This window comes from Ahaetulla prasina, chromosome 4, assembly GCF_028640845.1.
Source record: "Ahaetulla prasina isolate Xishuangbanna chromosome 4, ASM2864084v1, whole genome shotgun sequence".
Lineage (NCBI taxonomy): Eukaryota > Metazoa > Chordata > Lepidosauria > Squamata > Colubridae > Ahaetulla > Ahaetulla prasina.
Window position 1 is genome coordinate 97853961 of NC_080542.1, and position 23148 is coordinate 97877108.

General features: G+C 36.3%; 1 protein-coding gene across 6 annotated transcripts in view; it reads left to right on the plus strand.

Moving 5' to 3' along the window:
• ZNF385D (zinc finger protein 385D) overlaps positions 1-22328 on the plus strand; it is a 252810-nt gene extending 230482 nt beyond the window's left edge. For 5 of the 6 annotated variants that reach the window (XM_058181908.1, XM_058181903.1, XM_058181906.1 and 2 more), the window contains 3 exons: positions 2448-2626; positions 5499-5600; positions 16847-22328. In XM_058181908.1, the coding sequence (XP_058037891.1) occupies positions 2448-2626; positions 5499-5600; positions 16847-17080 (515 nt within the window). In that variant the 3' untranslated portion in view covers positions 17081-22328. The remainder of the gene's footprint in view (positions 1-2447; positions 2627-5498; positions 5601-16846) is intronic. The other variant, XM_058181905.1, reaches the window with a different exon arrangement.
• Positions 22329-23148: the final 820 nt, after the last annotated feature.

Below are 23148 nucleotides of genomic sequence, written 5' to 3' on the forward strand. Positions count from 1 at the left end.
CCCTCATTTCCAAACCATAGTTTCTTTTCTTCTCTTGGACTTCAGTTCTTCCAACTATTTTATTTAGTACTGTTAAGCTACAATCTAATTCAGCTGGTTCAGTGAAAGCAATACAACTTGCAATACTCTACTGTGTATTAGAACAATAAAACCAATGTAATGTCATTAATCCAACATAGCCTTTAACCTAACCATTTATTTTACTCATTCAAATATTTAAGCTAATACAATATATCTAATAAGTACAAGTATTTCCTACACTTATATATTTGAGGTTATTTTATGTGACCATTATTTTTAATTCTTTAAATTTAGGCTGAATTTATTGTAGCATCTTTTTTTCTATTTTATAATCTTGTTATTTTTATTTTGTGCATAGGCCCTAAAATAATCCTTATTGAATTTCCCCTATATTATGTATTCCATAAATACATTTGTGTGTTAGATTTATGTCCTGCCTGTTCTCCTGGATGTCAAGGAGGCATATATAGCATTCATTCCTCTGATTTTTCCCTCAGAGCATCTTATAAGGTAGGTTAGATTGGGCTGAGATTGATTGGCCAAATCCAGTAAGTTTCCTAGCTGAGATGAACCTGTAATTGGATCTTCTTAGTTACATATATATATATATACACACACACACACACACACACATATTTGTTTTCTGAGGTTTTCGCGGGTGTTTGTATGTAGGTCTTTGGTTATTTGGGTTTTCTCCCGCGTAAAATTGGAAGTGTCTTGGCGACATTCGTCATCTTCAGGCTTCGTGCTTTTGGGAGCAATGTGTGATTGCAGCTGTTTCTTCCTTTTTAACTGCTAGTGGGGGTTTGAACTGATTGGGTGGGAGCTTGGCAGGACACAGCCAAGCTCCCAACCAATCAGTTCAAACCTCCACTAGCAGTTAAAATGGAAGAAACAGCTGCAATCACACATTTCTCCCAGAAGCACGAAGCTGAAGCCTGAAGATGATGAATCAGACTTCATCGAAATGTCGCCAAGACATTTCCACATTGGAAATTGGATCACATTGGCATCACCTGTATTCAATAATTAAGCCATTTATCAAAAGCCTATATTTTTCTTCAGTTTTTTAACTATTATCTATTTATATAGTTTTTGATGTTTTAAGAATCAATATTAGATTACATTGCATTACTTCTCCTTCTTTGAGGAAGGAAAAGTCTTGTGTGATTTTTTTAAATCATGGTTTATTACATGGTTTATTGCAAAGAATGAATACTTATTTCATATATATTCAGTGGATTGATCACAATTGTTATTTCAGTGGATTGGTCACACTTACCTGTAACCAGAAAATTGTTTTACTTTCAGTCTGATTGATTAAATAAACTGAAAAAGAAATCCGTTTGAGATCCGGAGTGGGCAAATCTGAGAAATTCCCAACGGCAGTAATCTTTGCAATTTATAAGTATGGCTATTGCTTTTGGCTTCAAAAGGATTTTGTGTACACTGCCTAATTTTTGTAAAATTTTTGGAAATAATCTTTTAAGTTGTCATGACAAATACTACCTTTGCATCTCCACCCCCCCCCATCTTTAAAAATGAAAAATATAAAGATACATGGACTCCTGGGAATTTTTCTCTATTGGAGAATAGAATAGAATAGAATAGAATAGAATAGAATAGAATAGAATAGAATAGAATAGAATAGAATAGAATAGAATAGACTTCAAGACTTCTAGAGTTCATGCATTCTTTAAAAAAGGGTGACTGTGTTGCCATTTAGTTTCCATTCCTCTCTATGGAGTACACTGTCAAAAAGGTTTTTTGAGGTAGTGCCAATCCCTTCACTAGCAGCAGGTTTTCAAAATTACTGTTAATAATCCAATTAGAATATGTGGCAATGATTCAAACCAATGTCCAAATGATTTTATCTTTTTGTGGGAGGACATGTTTAATTAGCTGCAGCTGGTGATCAAAATAAACTCTGCATTTAACTTCACTGAGGATTCTCACACACATTACTACATACTGATGACAGCTTCTTTAGCAAAGAAGTCGAGGAATAAATAACTTGGGGTCCAGTAGTCATATATGGCATGGAACTTGGGCACATTAGAAATTGTATCACCAGTGTATGGAAATATAACTTCCCAGGTTTTTATGTGAAATTATAATTACTTAGGTAGCATTAATAGCTAGATATATGTATATACAATATTAATATGATTATTATTCATCAAATCAATATGAAGAATACAGATGGGTGCATGAAAAGTATCTGGGATAGAACCTGAGATTTAGCTAGAACAGCCTTTAAATTTTTTAAATATGAAGACTTTGTCATATTCTCTGCTCTGGCTATAGTGCTAAAGAATCCTGGAAATTAAAGTCCTCACATTTTGGAGAAAGTTAATCCAGAGGAAGATGAAGGATTTATTCAAACATTTTTCTAAGATTATTCTTTTATATTTTAAAATTTTTAGGCACAAAGCACAAAACTATGCTAGAAGCTCGTAGTGGGAGTGGAACCATCAAAGCCTTTCCTAGGACAGGTGTCAAAGGAAAAGGACCTATCAATAAAGGAAATACAGGACTTCAGAACAAAACATTTCACTGTGAAATTTGTGATGTGCACGTGAATTCTGAAACACAACTTAAACAGGTACTAAATTTTGGCAATATATTTCTTTTATTGCTCCTAAGTTCCAGAAGTTCAAGTTTCTTAAGTATGGATCAGTAAAGCTACCAAATTTTAGGAGTTTATGGGGACCACTGATGGGATTATGATCATTTACCATTTGTCAAAAATGACTGGTGCTTTCCAGTTTTGCGTAATTTCTGCAACAATATTATGATTCCAGGAGATTGATACAGATGCCCATAGTATTTTCAACTATAGAAATGAAAGGTAACATATCTGAGTCCAGCAATGCCTCCATATGCTAAAGATTATGATCTGTGCATCAATCATATGATTCCTTGATTTCTTACCAACAGGATAGGGTAATGCAAATTAGAGAGATCGACATTTTTACCAAACCTGCTGCTTGGTTCAGCAAGGTATCACATCTCTGAAAACTTTATCATGTACATTTCACATCCCTTCCCAACCTTCTGAATAGACAGCACATTTGCTGGATTACTTCCAAAGCCACAAGGCATGTTTCTGAACCATTTGCACAACTATGCCATATGGTTCATGATGATTTTGTGCGTGATGATGCATTTGTTTTGCTGAATTATATTTTTGGTAAACTATCATATGTTGACAATTATTTCAAATTAGGGTAAATTATTTAAGAGTGACATAATGTACCCTTGTGTTCTGTTATTTTACTTTCCCCATGTCTTTTGCAGAAAAATGGATATTTTGATGAATGCGAATTATTGTATAAACAGATTTTTCTCTAGACAAGAAGTAGCAAGTTAGACCCAGTAAACTATACTCTTCTCCCTCCAAATTAGAAATCCTATTAACTACACAATATCATTTTTATAAATGTTCTCATATCTGTAATCATATTGTATATATAATCTGAGAGAGCATTATCTTGAGGGAAGACTAATTTACACACTGGGAATAATATATAGAATATTTATTTGGTTTAAAATGAGTGAAACACATTTTAAAGTAAGTTTTCCCAAAGCAGCTAACCACACAACTTGAAATATGTTTATGTAGTTTACTGGCAGATCCTGCCCATATATCAGGGCACAAACTTAGTAGTTAAAAAGAACAAAATAAGACAGTACTGGTCTAATGTTTGTTTGTATGTCTCAGCTTTATAAGTATGAAATGCTATTGACATAGATTCCAGTTTGTTGGTTTGTTGTTCTAAAATGGTAGGATGTTTCTCTGTGGATGAGTTTCTAGAAATAAATTGTTTGTCATATAGATGCAAGTGCCATAGAGAACGATTTAAGGCAAGTGCTATTTATTCACATAGATAAAATACAGCAGTTAAGAGATCAAGGCAGTTTGTGGTAGATAGCCCAGTTCCCAAGTATTATATAAGGGTTTCTGATAGGAAGCATAAATCAACTTAACCTAAGGGAAATAGGCTCTTGAGTCTTTAACAGCTGAACAAAAAGAGGACATTTTAATGATACATTTGTTCTGCAGGAAGAGCATTCTGTATTGCTAAAAAAAGTATTCTTCATTAAAATTATTATTATAAGATACCTCGCATCATATAAGCTGATCTTGAAAACAAAATCCCCATTTTATTACTGATCCATCTTTTATTGGTGTTGAAGATTGTGATACTTCAGGATTTCTTTTTGGTACAATAGTTCACAAAATATACTGTACTGTTTGTATAGCCTATTCATGGCTACCAGTACCAATGGATTGCTTGTAATTGTATTTTCCATTTTGTGTCTGCTTACTCTCTTGTAATCCCTACTCAGGAATAAATGCAAACAGAAATTAGTTTATTAATTCCCTTTGTTCTAATTATTCCAATGATCAGGCAGCCAGAAAAAAAAGGGAAGCTGAGGTAAAATCTTTAGGAAACAAACAAAAGTGGAAGTGTGAAAATCAGTTACAGGCAGGCAAACAGGTACCTCAGCCCTGTGGTGAGGCACGGGTGGATGGGAAAAGGAAAGTATAGTAGTAGTCATGTGATTTCCCACTTAGAAACTACTTTGCTTAACAACAGAGCTGCCAATCCCAATTATGATCATTAAATTAGGAGTACCTGAGTTTAACTCACAGAATCATTTATTACAACGTCCTTCCTGTTGAAGACTACTTCAGCTTCAATTGCAACAATACACGAACACACAATAGATTTAAGCTTAATGTTAACCACTCCAATCTTGAATGCAGAAAGTATGACTTCAGTAACAGAGTTGTTAATATTTGGAATACACTACCTGACTCTGTGGTCTCTTCCCAAAATCCCAAAAGCTTCAACCAAAAACTGTCTACTATTGATCTCATCCCATTCTTAAGAGGTGTGTAAGGGGCGTGCATAAGAGCACAAGCGCACCTACCGTTCCTGTCCTATTGTTTCCTTTCATTATATCCAATTAGTATAGTTATTACATACTTATGCTTATATATATGCTTATATATTGTATAGTTATTTCATGCTTATGCTTATATATACACTGTTGTGACAAAATAAATAAATAAAAATAAATAAAAATCTCCATAGACATAAATTACAAGTACCTGTATTAGTCTAGTGAGATTATTTATCAATGAATTCGTCTGATTTCCCAAATAGTTTTCCATTTAAAATATTTACAGAACTAGACCTTGTTAACTGATATGTGTTCAACATTTCAGAGCAACCAGAAAATAGATAAATCAGTTTATGATAAAATCTATTCATCTATTTTTCTGGTTTATTTGAACCAGATTTTTATTTATGGTTTAAAAAAAAGATTAAAAAGGTGTATCATTCAGTATGGTTTTAAAACAGGACAAACCAAATTATTCAGGTCAGCCAAAAATATTGTGTTGAAGTCAATAAATTGTGTCATTTGAAGAATAGTAGTAACAAAGAGTGTTTGCTTTGAAACAGCACATAAGCAGTAGAAGGCACAAAGACAGAGCTTCTGGGAAACCTCCAAAACCCAAATACAGCCCCTATAACAAACTCCAGAAAGGAACACACCCACTTGGGGTAAGCAAGTTTTTGATATATAGTATTATTGATAATATAATTTGAAGCACAATTCTAATAGTATGCTATGGAGACTCCATTTTTCTAGGTTAACTGACAACCTTTGAATAACCTTACATTTCATTGGTTGAAAATAAGCCATTTATCATTAGCTAGCCATTCCTTATTCTAACCAAATTAAATATTTTTTTTCTTATGAAAAGAAAACTAACCAAAAAAAAGAGAAGAGAGAGAGAGAGAGAGAGGAAAGGAACAGTGGAAAATGATGTTGCAGGTTTCAGATAAACATCCACCTGACTATTGAGCTTTTCCAAGCATTCATTTGGAACACTCCAAAAATCTAATTAAGCTGGGAAAGGGTTACTCAAAGCTTATCCATCTCTGATATGGAGAATGCAAAAGAAAAAGAGAACTTGTCATTGAACAACCAGAATATAGTATCTGGATGAAAAATCACCACTCATGTAAGAGGATGTTAGTGATATCACATATATGTTCTACTCAGAATTAAGTTCCACTGAATTATAGTATTTACGCCAAGTAAGTGAGTGCAGAGCCAGGAAACTGTGATTTATTTGGTGTGCTGTTGTCTTTCCCCTGCTAAACGTTAACTTTCCCCTGCCAAAGTTATTTTTATGACATAGAATTTTTTCTCATAATTATTTAGAAGAAGAAATCAGTGTAATGATGATTAACTTTAAGAAAAGGATATGCAATTGTTTATATAAATTAACGACTAATTAAGGATTTAGGACCATGGATCCTGTGCTTTTGAGTGTGTGAATGAGTCAATCCATCTTAATATTTCACCTGATATCACAGCTATATCACAAAGCAAGTTAAGTCCATGTCCATCCATCAGGGTTTTTTTCTTTCTATAAGTGATGCCAAGTGGTTCAGTTTTCTTCATGGTTTTGCTTCAAGGGAGTGCATTGCTTATTCATCTACCTATCCATCCATCCATCCATCCATCCATCTATCTATCTATCTATCTATCTATCTATCTATCTATCTATCTATCATCATCTGATAAATGGATGGATTGTTCTGTCCCCCTCCCCACCTCACAGAGAAGACACAGAGACACGTGTCCCACAGTCTTTTATATTTACAACAGACCTGACTTTCTGTAGTGGTGTCGTGTCCCACTCCTCCGCTGACGGCCAGGTCAGGGAAATCCGAATCAGGCTTGCCTCTGCAGCTCTGCCCAAAGTCCTAGCAAAGTCCTCAGAGCAGGCAGGAGACCAGAAAGTGACTTCAGCAAGATAAGTTCGACTTTGCCTGACTCAGAGACTGCCAGAAAGCAGATCCTTTATATAGGCCATGGGGTGTGGCTCCATGACTCAGCACTCATTAAGGCCTGCCCCTCCCTTCCTTCTGTTGCCTCCGCCTATCCAGTCTTCTGATGCGAGGGTCACTCCAATCAGCAGCTGTTGAAAATAAACTTTCCTCAGGCTCACATGCTGTGGAGGAGGGGGAGGGGTCTAGCTGCTCCGTTTGCCTGGGCATGGAGCCAGGGCTGGGTCCGGGGGGTGCTCCCTCCTCTGCAGCCTGCTTGGGCATGGAGCCAGGGCTGGGGCTGGGAGATGCCCCCTCCTCAGCCTGTCTGGGCATGGAGCCAGGGCTGGGGCCGGGAGGACATTCTTCAGCGTTCAGAAGCAGATAAGCAGACCCCGGCTGCAGTGAGAGCGGGCAAGACACAACAAGTGGATGGCAGCGACAGTGCAAAGGCCTACCAAGTTCCAAGTTCCTTATCTCTTACGGAGACAGAAGCCTACATGTCCAAAATCCGTTGCCAAGAACTCACAGAAAAATCCTTTGCACAGTCCAGGCCTTTTAACTCCCAAACGACCGATCTGCAGTTCACACTTGGTAGCTTTTTGTCTGTCACAAGGGCCAGATGGCAACTCCACCCACTTTTATCCCCTGTGGGGTGTGGCTCAGTGACTCAGCAATCTCTGGGCCTGCCACATCTCTTCCTTTGCCGTGCACACTTATCTTTTTGTCACTGCCTTGGGTCAATCCAAGATTGATCTTCTGCAGCTGGAACCTGAGGCATTGCCAGGGAGGAGGAGGATCCGGGAGAGGGAGGCCTTGTCAGCTCCTCCTCCTGGCCTGCAGCTGGAACCTGGGGCGGTGCCAGAGAGGAGGGTCTTGGAGAGGGAGGCCTTGTTGGTTCCTCCCCATCACTCTCAGAGTCATCCTCCTCCATGAGGACAGGCTCAGGGGATAAGATGGATGGATGGATGGATGGATGGATGGATGGATGGATGGATGGATAGATAGATAGATAGATAGATAGATAGATAGATAGAATCTATTTTTATCCCGCCTTTATTATTTTTGTAAATAATCCATTGTGATGAATATATATTTCCTTCCTATTTTACCCACAACAAAAAGTCTATGAAGTGGGTTGGGCTTAGAGGAAGTGACTGACCCAAGATCACCCAACTAAGCTTTCATCCCTAGGGCAGGACTAGAATTTACAGTCTCCTGATTTCTAGCCTGGTGACTAAACTGGCTTCACTGAAAGTTTCATTGAACCAATCCCTTCTGAAATTCCACATGCCCCTAATAGATGTGAAAAAGTTAATTTATATATGTGTGTGTGTGTGTGTGTGTGTGTGTGTGTGTGTGTGTGTGTATTCATAGTTTTTCATGGGCATAGGTATGTAGGTCTTGGCATATTCGGGTCTTTTCCCGTGTAAGGTTGAGAGTATCTTGACAACATTGGAAAAACTAATAGGAGAATAGAATAGAATAGAATAGAATAGAATAGAATAGAATAGAATAGAATAGAATAGAATAGAATAGAATTTTTATTGGCCAAGTGTGATTGGACACACAAGGAATTTGTCTTGGTGCATGCATCGCAGAACACAAGAATGCAGTCAGAAAAGAAGAAAAAACCTCCTCCCTTTTCCAACACTTTAAAATCACAGGACAGGAAATTGATTTTGAAGGAACCAAATTAATCTTCAAAACTGAACACTATAACAAGAGAATAATTATGGAAGCCATCGAAATAGAGAAACACCCCCACAACATGAACAAACAGGACGACACCTCCTGCCTACTAGACATCTGGAAACTAGCCTTAGTCAACAAACAAGTCCCAGCTACAAAAATTGACACCGGACCCAGGATAACAAATAACTAATAACCTAAACAACAAATAACTACTGACCAACTAATTATGCCTTGGAGAGAAGTCAAAAAATAAATAATGCAATATTATTTGGTCTAGAAAACACAAACGAACCCGATATCACCAAAATTCACAACATAATTGGAAATTATAATTCATCATCCATCTCCCCAAATGAAATAATTGCAGTCTCCAGAGATGGACCAGAATGTAAAAACAGTGACGGATCATTAGCACCAAGATTCCGCAGAGTCATCTGCATAAACGAGAACAGCAAACGTAAGTTCATATATACCATCAACTCAATTGCTAAAACAAACCCTGCCTACAGTAAACTTAGATCACGCCCCGATCTATCTTTCTTGCAATGGATACGTTCTCGTGAACTCCACACTGAACTCAAACGAAGACAAGACAATGGTGAATCAAACCTATATATTGATTACTGTGCCAATTGCATAAAAAATAAATCTTACAATCAAAAACTCACCACCAAACCCCCCATCACCCAAAACATCCAATCAGCCATCCCAATGATCAATCAAGTACCCATCAGCCAACCATCCATCGAAACTGTCATCCAATCAGCCATTCAACAAACCATTCAACCAGCCATCCGAACATCCATCCAACCAACCTTCCAACCAACCATCCAACCAACCTTTCAACCATCCATCCAACCAACCATATCAACAAACAATCAAGTACCCAACATCCAAACACTCACCACCCAAAATATCCATCCACCCATCCAACCTCCTATACAACCACCAGTTATACATATCCCTCAACCAACTAACATTCAAAACTAGGTATGCACGCCCCTTTACCACCTCTCTCTACAGATTTTAAATGTAAATTGATGAATGCAAGAAGTATTCTTAACAAATTACCTAAATTTATCCTCCTGCTAAACAGTGGTACATTTGATATTATATTTATTTGTGAAACATGGCTAATCTCATCCATCCCTGACTCTATCATTTTAAACAAAGAATATCAAGTTCACCGTTCAGATCGTGAAAACCGAAGAGGTGGTGGAGTGGCTATTTTCTATAAAAAGTCACTGAATCTAAAAAACATTCAAGTTGCACACAAACTTTCTCTTCCTGAAACTATTGTATATGACCTATCATCTAATACCACACTTCGATTCATTCTATGCTACAGAGCCCCTGACTACGACATTACTCATGCTAATATTTTAATCTCACTACTAACATGGGCTGCCTCTTGCCCATATCCACTCATCTTCCTGGGTGACCTAAATTTATCTCTCATCAACTGGATAACAAATGAATGTACAACTGATCCAATCCATACTACAATATACAACACTGTTACAAACCTAGGTCTTGAACAACTTGTAACTAACAGTACAAGACTAAACAACTGCCTTGACCTCATCTTCTGCAACAACACCAATACCATTTATGGACTACAAAGAAGAGAACACTTTTTCAACAGCGATCATTGCATGATTGACTTCCAACTTAATATACGTCGTCACTTAAACCGACTATCAATAGCATTCCCATCTACAACTTCAAAAAAGCCAATTATGATTACAAACAATGATCTTTCATTTCTGGACTGGCTTAATCTGTTCTCAACCTGTTTAACTTCTGAAGACCACTATAGAGTTTTCCTACTCGAAATCAACAGAGTCATCAAACTATACATACCACAAACTACTACCAAGATCAGGAAAAGCAAACTACCCATATCAATAAAAAAGCTTCAATTCAAAATCCCTCTGGAAAAGAAACAAACAGGGCTATGTAGCAAATTTTAAAAATTGCTACAGAACTATATGCAACCAAATAAAAACTGAATGCACAAATTACCACACCAAGCAAGAAGAGGATCTTCTGCGCACTAATTCCAGTCGTGCCTTCTATAATTTTGTCAACAACAAGCAGTGATGGTACATATCCCACATTCCCAAATCGTACAAGCAATGAGTATGACGACTTAACAAATATAGATTTTACCAAAGAAAATGTTGGTAAAGCTCTTTGTAACTTGAAACCATCTCTATCCATTGGACCTGATGGACTTTGTGCTTACTTCTTAAAAAAACTCTCTAGTAATTTAGCAGAACCCCTAAGTATAATCTTCAATAAAACTTTCGCAACCAGTTCCCTTCCCAATCTCTGGTCACTAGCCACAGTCATTCCAGTTTTCAAAAAAGGCGACCCCAGCTTAGCTGATAATTATAGACAAATCTCCCTTTGCTGCGTCACCTGCAAAGTAATGGAATCCATCATCAACCAATCCATTACCTTGCACTTAGAAATACATAACCTTCTCTCAAATAAACAATTTGGCTTCAGAAAAAAATTATCATGCAATTTAAAACTTCTCCACTGTAAAAACCTATGGACTACAAATCTTGATCTAGGTAAATCAATAGATGCAATATACATAGACTTCTGTAAAGCTTTTGACTCAGTAGTACATGATAAACTTCTCCTAAAATTAAAATCCTATGGCATTTCAGGACCCTTACACAACTGGATATCTGCTTTTCTGTCAAACAGACAACAAATAGTTAAAATTGGTAATGGTCTATCAAATCCTGTTCCTGTCAAGAGTGGTGTTCCTCAAGGTAGCGTTCTTGGACCAACTCTCTTTATAATATACATAAATGATCTTTGTGATCATATCTCAAGTAACTGTGTTCTCTTTGCTGATGATGTCAAACTTTTCAACACCACTGACAATACATCCACAATTCAAAAGGACCTTGATCATCTAACTGCTTGGTCTAAAATTTGGCAACTACAAATCTCAACCAGTAAATGCTCAGTCCTGCATATTGGAAGAAAGAACCCAATCACAAAGTACATGCTTGATGGACATTACCTCACAGATGACCCCCATCCTGTCAAAGACCTTGGAGTTTTATATCTAACGATCTAAGTGCCAAAGCCCACTGCAACTATATAGCAAAAAAGGCTCTAAGAGTTGTTAACTTAATTCTACGTAGCTTCTTTTCAAAAAACACCACGCTACTGACCAGAGCATATAAAACATTTGCTAGGCCAATTCTTGATTACTGCTCTCCTGTCTGGAACCCATACCATATATCTGATATCAACACAGTTGAGTGGGTCCAAAGGTATTTTACAAGAACAGTTTTCCACTCCTCAGAAACCAATAAAATACCTTATTCCACCAGACTTGATATCCTGGGTCTAGAAAACTTGGAACTTTGTCGCCTTCGACAGGACCTGGGTTTTGCTCATAAAATCATCCGTTGTAATGTCCTTCCTGTCAATGACTTTTTTAGTTTCAATAACAATATCACAAGAGCCACCAACAGATTTAAACTCAATGTCAACCGCTCCAGTTTAGATTGCAGAAAACACGATTTCTGTAACAGAATTATATATGCTTGGAATGCATTACCTGACTCTGTGGTTTCTTCTCATAACCCCAAAAGTTTTACTCTAAATCTATCCATGGCTAGGAGGACTCTAAGGGGCGTGCATAAGAGCACAAACGTGCCTACCGTTCCTGTCCTATTGTTTCTTCCCCTATATATATATGAGTTTATAGTACCTTGTTTCTCCTCATATATATGTTTATATATTATATAATCCTCTATGTTATATTTGTATATATTGTTACGACGAATAAATAAATAAATAAATAAATAAATAAATAACACACAATGCCACCACCAATCATCCTCACCAGATTCAAACCCAAACCCATCCCACAGACGAAACACAACCATCATCCAGAAGCCAGACATGCTGGCACCAATGGCTGCTGTGCCCCCCTCCGATCCCCACACAAAGCAAGCTGACACACACCAGGAACACATGACAAGACCTCGGACTCAGAGCCAATCCAAAACCCGGGATGCTGCATCACAGGCATCTGCTCAAGACATCACATCACAGAACTCCAGTGGCCACAACACCAAAGCTCAGGAACAAAAGACTAGGACCACACCCATACAGGATGCTACGAAACAGCCGACCAATCTGCAAACGCCCACTCCATCTACCAATCAAGATGCAACCACACAGCCAACCAACCTGCTCACAGCAGCACTCCCCACTTCTCCACCAGTATTTATAGAGAAACGGCAGCTCTGACCATGCTTTGCTCACAAAAGCATGAAGCCGAAAGCACCAGCCTGAAGATGATGAATAAGACCTAGTCGAAACGTTGCCAAGATACTCTCAACCTTACATGGAAAAACCTACATTCCACCACCTGTTACAAAAAACCATCAATCAACCACAAATCAAAACTAGGTATGCACGCCCCTTACCTCTCCTACACTAAATACTACAGGTCTCAAATATAAATTAATAAATGCAAGAAGTATTGTAAACAAATTATCTGAATTTATCCTCTTATTAAACAATGGTACATTTGACATCATATTTGTTTGCAAAACATGGCTAAACTCATCCTTCAATGACTCTATTATTTCTAATAAAGAATACCAAGTCCTTCGATCAGATCGTGAACACCGCAAAGGTGGTGGAGTAGCTATTTTTTACAAAAAATTACTGAACTTAAAAAATATTCAAGTTGCACACAAACTCTCTCTACCTGAAACTATTGTATGTGACCTGTCCACCAACACCACACTCAGATTCATACTATGCTACAGAGCCCCTGACTACAACATCGCTCATGAAAATATGTTAACCTCACTACTAACATGGGCTACCTCTTGCCCATATCCTCTCATCTTTCTGGGACACCTAAATTTACCTTCTATAAACTGGATAACAAATGAATGTACAACTGAACCAATCCATACTACACTATACAACGCAGTTACAAACCTAGGTCTTGAACAACTAGTAACTAACAATACTAGACTCATGAACTGCCTTTACCTCATCTTTTGTAATAATGCGAACTCAATTTATGGACTACAAGTAAAAGAACCCTTTTCCAACAGTGACCACTGCATGATAGACTTTTATCTAAACATATGCTCTTGCATAAATCATCACAACAATAGTACTCCAAACTACAATTTTAAAAAAGCCAACTATGACCTTATAAACAATGATCTCTCATTTCTTGACTGGCAAAATCTATTCTCAACCTGTATCACTGTAGAAGACTACTATAAAGTATTCCTACTTGAAATTAATAAAATCATCAAACTATACATTCCACAAATCACCACTAAAATCAAAAAAAGAAACAAATTAACCATATCAATAAAAAAGCTTCAATCCAAAAAAAAAATCCTCTGGAGAAGAAACAAAAAGTGTTATGTAGCAAACTTCAAAAACCACTACAGAAATATTTGCAACCAAATTAAAACTGAATGTAACATTTACCACACCAAGCAAGAAGAAGACCTTCTACGCACAAATTCCAATCGTGCTTTCTATAATTTTGTGAACATTAAACTTAAAGAAACAAGATCCATCCCACCACTAAAACAACCTAACGGCAAAGAATGTACGGACGAAACAGTTAAAGCTAACCTCTTTAACACATTCTTCGGCTCAGTCTTTGTAAACAGTGATGGCTCATATCCAACATTCCCCAATCGTACCAAAAATATTAACAACGACTTAATTCATATAAACATCACAGAAGAAAACAACGACCTAACACATATAGGCTTCACAGAAGATAATGTTGAAAAAGCTCTTCGCAACCTGAAACCATCATTATCTATTGGACCAGATGGACTATGTGCATACTTTTTTAAAAAAACTTTCAATTAATATAGCTGAACCCTTAAGCATAATCTTTAATAAAGCCTTCAAAACTAGTTCCCTTCCAAAACTCTGGTCTCTAGCCACAGTCATCCCTATCTTCAAAAATGGAGATCCAAGCCTAGTGGAAAATTACAGACCTATCTCTCTATGCCGTATCTCATGCAAAGTAATGGAATCCATCATAAACCAATCCATAACACTCCACCTTGACACAAACAACCTTCTCTAATAAACAATTTGGTTTCAGGAAAAAATTGTCTTGTAACTTACAACTTCTTCATTGCAAAAACATATGGACTACCAACCTTGATCAAGGTAAAGCAATAGATGCAATCTATATAGACTTCTGCAAAGCTTTTAATTCAGTAGTACATGATAAACTACTTCTCAAACTAAAATCCTACAGCATTTCGGGACCTCTTCATAATTGGATAAACGCCTTCCTGTCAAACAGACAACAAGTGGTCAAAATTGGTAACGCTATATCAAATCCTGTTCCTGTCAAAAGTGGCGTTCCCCAAGGTAGTGTTCTTGGTACAACGCTCTTCATACTATACATAAATGATCTCTGTGACCTTATCTCAAGTTATTGTGTTCTCTTTGCTGACGATGTCAAACTATTTAATACCACTAACAATACTTCTACCCTTCAAGAAGACCTCGACTTAGTTTCCGATTGATCTAAAACTTGGCAACTCCAAATCTCTACCAGCAAATGCTCAGTCTTACATATTGGAAAAAAGAATCCTATCAACAAGTACAAACTTGATGGTCATTACCTTACTGATGACTCTCACCCTGTCAAAGATCTTGGAGTTCTCATATCAAATGACCTAAGTACCAAAGCCCTCTGCAACTACATAGCAAAAAAGGCTCTAAAAATAGTAAACCTAATTTTACACAGCTTCTTTTCCAAAAACTCTACACTACTAACTAGAGCATACAAAACATTTGCCAGACCTATTCTTGAATACTGCTCATCAGTCTGGAACCCACACCACATTTCTGAAATAAATACAATAGAACGCGTCCAGAAATATTTTACTAGAAGACTTCTTCACTCCTCCGAAAACAACAAAATACTTTATACCACCAGGTTTGAAATCCTGGGATTAGAAAACTTACAACTCCGTCGACTTCAACATGACCTGTGTTTAACACACAAAATCATCTATTGCAATATCCTTCCTGTAAATGACTACTTCAGCTTCAATCGCAATATTACAAGAGCAAAAAATAGATTCAAGCTTAATGTCAACCGCTTCAAACTTGATTGCAGAAAATATGACTTCTGCAGCAGAGTTGTTAATGCTTAGAACTCATTACCTGACTCCATAGTCTCTACTCAAAATCCCAAAATCTTCAACCAAAAACTGTCTACTATTGACCTCACCCCATTCCTAAGAGGACTATAAGGGGCGTGCATAAGAAATTGGAAGTGTCTTGGCGACGTTTCGACGAAGTCTCATTCGTCATCTTCAGGCTTCAGCTTCGTGCTTCTGGGAGCAAACCCGAATAACCAAAGACATATATATATATATATATATATATATATATATATATATATATATATATATATATATATATATATATATATATATATATATATATTCTTCATGATATGTTTTTTTTACTTATGACAATGTTTGTGTATACTGTTGTGACAAAATTAAATAAAAAAAAAGACCTGAATATGCCAAGACTTATATATATATATATATATATATATATTGGAAGTGTCTTGGCGATGTTTGACGAAGTCTCATTCGTCATCTTCAGGCTTCAGTGCTTCTGGGAGCAATGTGTGATCGCAGCTGATCACACATTGCTCCCAGAAGCACGAAGCTGAAGCCTGAAGATGACGAATGAGACTTCGTCGAAACGTCGCCAAGACACTTCCAATTTTACACGGGAGAAAACCCGAACAACCAAAGACCTATATACAAACACCCGTGAAAACCTCAGAAAACAAATATATATATATTTGCTTCTATATATATGCTTCTTCAGCATGAAGCTGAAGCCTGAAGATGACAAATGAGACTTCGTCGAAACATCGCCAAGACACTTCCAATTTTACGTGGGAGAAAACCCGAATAACCAAAGACCTACATATATATATATATATATATATGTATGTATGTATGTATGTATGTATGTATGTATATGTATAATAAAATGTATATGTATGCCTCTTTTCTGTTGTTATTATTTACTCATTTTCATTTTTTAAACTATTTTATTTTCCTTTAAAATCTTTGATTTGCCTTTCCATTTGCAATATCATCAAGTATGTTAGATATTTTGCATACAGATTCATCTTCAGTGTTTGTGATTTGAACAAATAACATTCTTTGTTGTTTTCCTTCCCCTTTCAGGTCAAACTTGTATTTTCAAAAGAAGCTGCAAAACCAGTAGCTCCACGGATACTCCCCAACCCACTGGCAGCTGCAGCAGCAGCTGCTGCTGTGGCTGTAAATTCCCCTTTCAGTCTTCGAACAGCCCCACCAGCTACTCTTTTTCAGACTTCTGCACTTCCTCCATCACTTCTTCGACCCGCCCCTGGACCTATACGGACGACTCACACACCTGTCCTGTTTGCTCCATATTGAATTCCATCAATGAATTAAGTGTACTGCAATAATTTTTCAGAAAAAAGCAAAACAAGGACAATGACTATGCAGTGTTAAAATTTATTGTGTATCTCTGTGTGTGTGTGTGTATACACACACACACACACACACACAAACACACACACACACACAAATACATGACTTTTAATAGAGATCTTAATCAATTTTAAAGAAAGGAAATTGGCTGCATATTCTACCAATGAGAATCTTACAAATTATCCTGCAACATTGGTTGATTTTGTGTGTGTGTGTTTGTGTGTATGTAAAATGAATAAATATTCATATATGTAGAAAAAAAATCTATGTGTATGTATATAAATACACATATACACACACATACTAGTATTGAAGCAATTTTGATTGTGCTTTTTGGCACAGATCCCACCTACAGTAACTTTATTGTTTATGAACAACTAGTCAGAACTGTTTAAAGGGCATTAACTGATTTCAATGTACATAAAATACTTAATTCTTAGAATGAAAGGGGAAAGGAATAGAAGTACTGTGAATACCAGTACGCATAACCACTGCTCCTGCCAAGTCAGCATTTCCTGGGTATTTATCTGATAAAAATGGATACAATACAGAAATGTTCATAAACTGAGAAGACATAGTTGACATCTTCCTTCTTTGGCAAGTTGCCACAATATTTGTGAGCCTAGGAAGAAGCTTTGGCAGTCACCCTGCACAAAATTTCCCCTAGGATACACCCTATAAACACTGCAGAATGTACAACAGAGTTGACAAGCAAATTAAGAAGGGAATGGCAACCCACTTCTGCTTTGTTGCCAAGTAAGCCAAAATGGTAAACCCAGCTATGTAGTTGTTAGGAGTCAAGCATGACTCAAAAGAAATTTAATTTACAGCAGATGTGTTCAGATAGGATTGCAATATTGGCTTCTCTCCCAAATGCAAGACTTTCCAATTAGTTATATCACCATTTCAGTGAAACTCTAATCTTGAAAGCCCTTAGTTGGATATTTCTTTCTGAAGGTCTGCCTATCCATCTTGCCTCTTTGCTTCATCACAAGTGGCATTTAACATTTCCCTGTGCTTTAAATGTACATGTAATGTTAAATAAATTGGGTGCTGATTGTTCAGGACAGAAGAAAAAGTTCCACTATACATACATGTTCTTGTGTGCTCAACCTGATTATGATTGGGAGACCTACTGTGGCATCTGTGTTATCTGTAGCAATCAATCAAAATACAGGCAGGAGAAATTGATCTTAGTCTATAGTCCAGGAGGTGAAGGAATCAGGGTCCATAACAAGTGATGTAACCTGGCAAAGGCATCTGTATCAACACTGCAATTATCTTAAATAGCCCAATAGTGATCTGATCACCTGTACTTCTAATGTTCTCATGAAAATAGGCCACAGATTTCCTTTTCCTTCAGTCAAATCTCAATGGTAGCAGTTGGTTTTCATATTACTGAAATGTCATGTCTCCCTTACTCCCTTACTTTCTGGAATTTCAGGTTTGCCAAAGGAAAATAATATTTTGAAATATTTTATGGAAAAAGGAAATGCATCTAAAATCAAATTAAGACCGTAAAATGGATAATCTCATAACAAAAGTTATATATTTCAGCAGATTGTGGTTAAAAACAGTGATTAGAAAATGAATAGATACAGCATTGGTTATAGAACAAACAAAAGGAACACAGAGCAGATTTGTGAAGCGGTTTGTTTATGCCACATGTAGAGGTTGTGGTAATAATAAAATACATTGCTACTGTTTGGGATCTAATATAAATCTAAGTTATATTTTATCAGAAAGCCATACTATATGGACAGATGCAACCCATGGACCAGAAATTTTGTATCTGTCTTTTGTATCATAACCTTTTAGCCTTTATGCCATTTTACAGACCTACTGAAAGGAAACTCTTGTTGATATGGGATTGCAACCTTAAGGCTGTACATTCACTGTGAGGCATTAAAAAATGAAATATTGGAAATCTATAGAGCTATATTGTATATATGTTAGAATTCAGAATAATTTATGCAGAGAAAACTATATAAAATAATTAAATTGAGCCATTCATTTTTAGAAAAGGGTTATGAAACAGTTGGCGAGAAATAGCAGAGGGGATGGGAAAGAAATGTATCTATTCTGAATCTTTGATATTTCTGCTGATATTGTCTTGAAGAAATTAAATTCTCATTCAGAAGCAGCCATTCTGCTATACAGCTATGATGCTCACAAGTAGGTTTTAGCAAATAGACCACATTTTAAGCTGAGTGGAGTGTGGAAGCTTAAAGATTATTCATGAAATACTAGTTATATTAAAGCAACCTCCATAAATTTGCACATTCCTATGTTGTATAGTATCAATAGTTATTATTTTTATTTTCTATTATTGTTAGCATACACAAACACCCCATTTAGTACACTAAGCCAGACAGCACTTCAGCTTTAAAAGAAAAATAGATAAGGAGGAGCACTCTCCTCGTATCAGTCTGCCACTCTTTCAAATGGCTGTGTCTGTTTCTGGAATCATGAAGCTACTTATTCAAACTCCTGGGTTGTAGTGTTTTTAGCACTTGTCCCACTCAGTTGGCAGAGTCATCTTGTTTTGCATTACATTCACTGTAGTTAGTAGAATGGCGCATATTGGTGCATGATATATAACAAGAGCATTAAAGTTGCAGTCCTGATGTTGATTAAGGACAAAAAGGAAGTAAGTACTCTAAAGCTTCTAAACTGATGTCTACGCCAATGGTAGCCTATTAATCACTACACCACATGTCATCCCATTGAAGTAGCGCAGAAAAGAAGCAGCAATCAAGAGTAGCACTACTTAATATTACCCTTGTTGTAAAATTATAGTAACCAAATTTTGGAAGTTTGAAAAGATCTTTACCTTCCCTTACTTTAGTCTTCTAAAACTACAGAGTCCTTTCTAAGATGTTTTCATTACTCTCATCCATCCTTCCAAATCATATTTTGTTTATAGGAACAGTGTCTAGGCTGCTGCTCTTCCCACTGTCTCCCAAGCTTATTCCCTAATACATTACTGCATATTAGTTCTATTCAGTTTGCTGAAGAGTTGTTGACCAATATCACTTATATAGCTTTAATTTTTCTTTCCAAATCAGAAACTCAACACTGCTAATTAGTATTTGATGATTGATTTTAGAAAAGTTGGTGTGAGTGTGTGTGTCTGCTCACACGCACGCGTATCCATATAAATGTGTGGATGTGGATGTGTATATAGACTCTTCTAAGTCTAGGTGGAAGATTCCACTGAGGGTTGTGAAAAGTAAAAGGTCTAAGATCCTGTGGCATTTCCAAATTCAGATGGGCAGGTACTGGCCAATCAACCAGATATCTTGGTAGTAGACAAAGACCAGAAGCCAACAGTGATGATAGATGTTGCTGCCAACTGACAGCAACATTAGAAAGAAGGAGTATGAGAAACTGGAAAAGTACCAGGGTCTAGGGAAAATGTGGAAAGTAAAGGCCAAAGTGGTCCCAGTAGTGGTAGAAGCATTTGCAGAAGGATTTCTTCCATTCTTAGTAGAGCATGGAAACCATCTGTTATATTGTTATAAAGGATCTCCCAATGCTCTGGAGCAGATTTTTGTAAATTGAAAGACTGCAGGAGAAAGAAGGAGATAAGAGTACAGATTATTCCATGAGCAAATTTCTATGGCTGAAATTCTCTATCCAATCCAACTATGTGCCTCCAAAGTTCAAACAGACTCAGATTTGTTAAATTCTTATTTTCCAAGAGAGCTCCAATTGATTTATTTATAAATATTTCACTTATATTATTTGCAACTGTTTGTGCCTTGAAGTTAAGTTTATCAGTCTTATACCACATATAGAATATGAAGTCAAGGATATCTGTTTTTTTGGTTTTTATTTTCTTTCATTAGTTGTTCAAGATTATAATAATAAGTGTAACATATTTAAAAATTCATTTTCCAGGTTGCTGAATTAGCCAGTGATCAGATTTATGGAATGTTAACAGTGAAATTCATTTTTGGAAATAAATCTATAAGAAAAAAAATCTATGAATGTGAATACACATACCTGCCTCTGACCACATTAATTCACAAAGAGACAGGAAATATGTAAACTTCAAGATGTTGAATTGTGTCTCTCATTGAATCTCATTGCCATATTGGCCAGGTCCAATGGGAAATGAAAGTATTCAACATTCGGAGGAAGATTGCAATTAGTGTAACTAGATTTGGACTGCAAAACTTTTACAAACCACTTCATTTAATTAACTGATACCAACATTCTTAAATTTTTGCTTCCAGCTAGTGATTGCAGTCAAATAATCATATGTCTATCAGCTTAAATTAAACCATTAAAATAAGACCTTACCACAACCTTCTCCAAGCTTCTAGTCATGTCAGTTTTTCAGTTTTCATTATGGCTAGTTAAAAGTGAAGTCATTTGGAAAATTTCCCATTAGAGAATGGCCTCGAAGATTCATCTGAATCTAAAATTGAATTTATTCTTAATGTATAGAAATGCTCACCACAAAAATGGTTACCATATATCTCCAGATACTTTCCAAGTGATATTAGGAATATGGAACAGGAGATACCACTAATGTGTATGGTGATTGTGTATAGTAATTATAGAAATGTTTTCTTTATAAAAATTGTTGGGATGGTACCCCATGACCATTTTAGGATGTATTCCAATAATTTATTTCAACTTTTTTGGTGCAATAAGGATAACAACTGCTGGCATGTCTATATATGTCAATTTTTTTCACGCTAAGCTATATAAAGGTTTTCTAAACCCACAGAGCCTTTGTTTGTGGCCATAAATTTTTTTCATAGAACAAAGCCATAGCATGACTAGAGAGACTCAGAAATGATTTTTCTTACATGAAATAATATGCAAACTGATGACTGGGAATCATGCAAATGGCCTAGGACATGCCTTTTCTTATTAAAAATATAACTAAAATAAACAGATTTATAGTACTTTTGCCTGTGGTGTTTATGGAGGCACAATAAGAATGGCACAGATAAAGTTTTGCTCAGAATAGTCATTCCTACTTTTCTTATCTGCTGTATACTCTTTTATGTTGTTTGATTTTTTTTTTGTCATCACAGTGCTATATGCAAACACGAATCTCTTACATAAAAGTCTTTCCTTGACCTCAGCTCTGTAAGCAACAATCCTTTCAATGTCTCTTACTCACTACCTAATAAAGGATGAAGCCTAAATGTGAAAAATGTGTGAAACATTATTGTATTGACCTACCACATACAAAATGCTAATTATGTTAGGAATAAATAGAACACCATTCACTGGGATTCTTATTGGCTCCAATGTTGAACTTGGATAAAATAGGGCAGCCTAAAACTATAGTGGAATAGTAGTTTCTTCATATTTGGCAGAATTCTCCACTTAAGTTGAGGCACATTGCTCTTTTATGGACACAAATCAAAAGGTAAACAACAAAAGGTAAACAACAAGCATCTGGGTAAGAAGTTAACAGAAGGCATAATTTTTGTAAAATTAGAAGAACTAAGAAATATGAATGTTCAACAAATTCTACAAAGTGACAGGATTAAAAAACAGTTTCTGCCTGACTGAACCATGATTATATACTATTGCTGTGGCATTAACAGTCCTTTCTTGATTGCTGGTCACTGGATGGGAGAGGGAGACATCTCATGAGAGATCTTATTTTTAAAACATATACATACATTACATCCTGGGGTGTTGCTTGCATGGACATTGGTAGTGTTGCTTCTTACTTCACCCTACTACTCTCCTATGTTTAAGAGATTGATCAAATGCAAGTTATTTTTATAGAAGCAGAAATAGTTACAATTAAAAATAATGTTCTAATATAAAGGAGAAACATGAAGGATCTGCAATTATTGGGATTATCTATTTAAGACCCTAAAAAAAATACTATGCAAGTTGTCCTCAACTTACTTCTGGTCATTTAACAATCGCAGTCACAACAGCTTCAAAATGGTGCTTTACAGTCCATAAAGAACTTTTGGCATCATATAATATCATACCAGCATACCTCCTCCCATCACATGGCCACATTT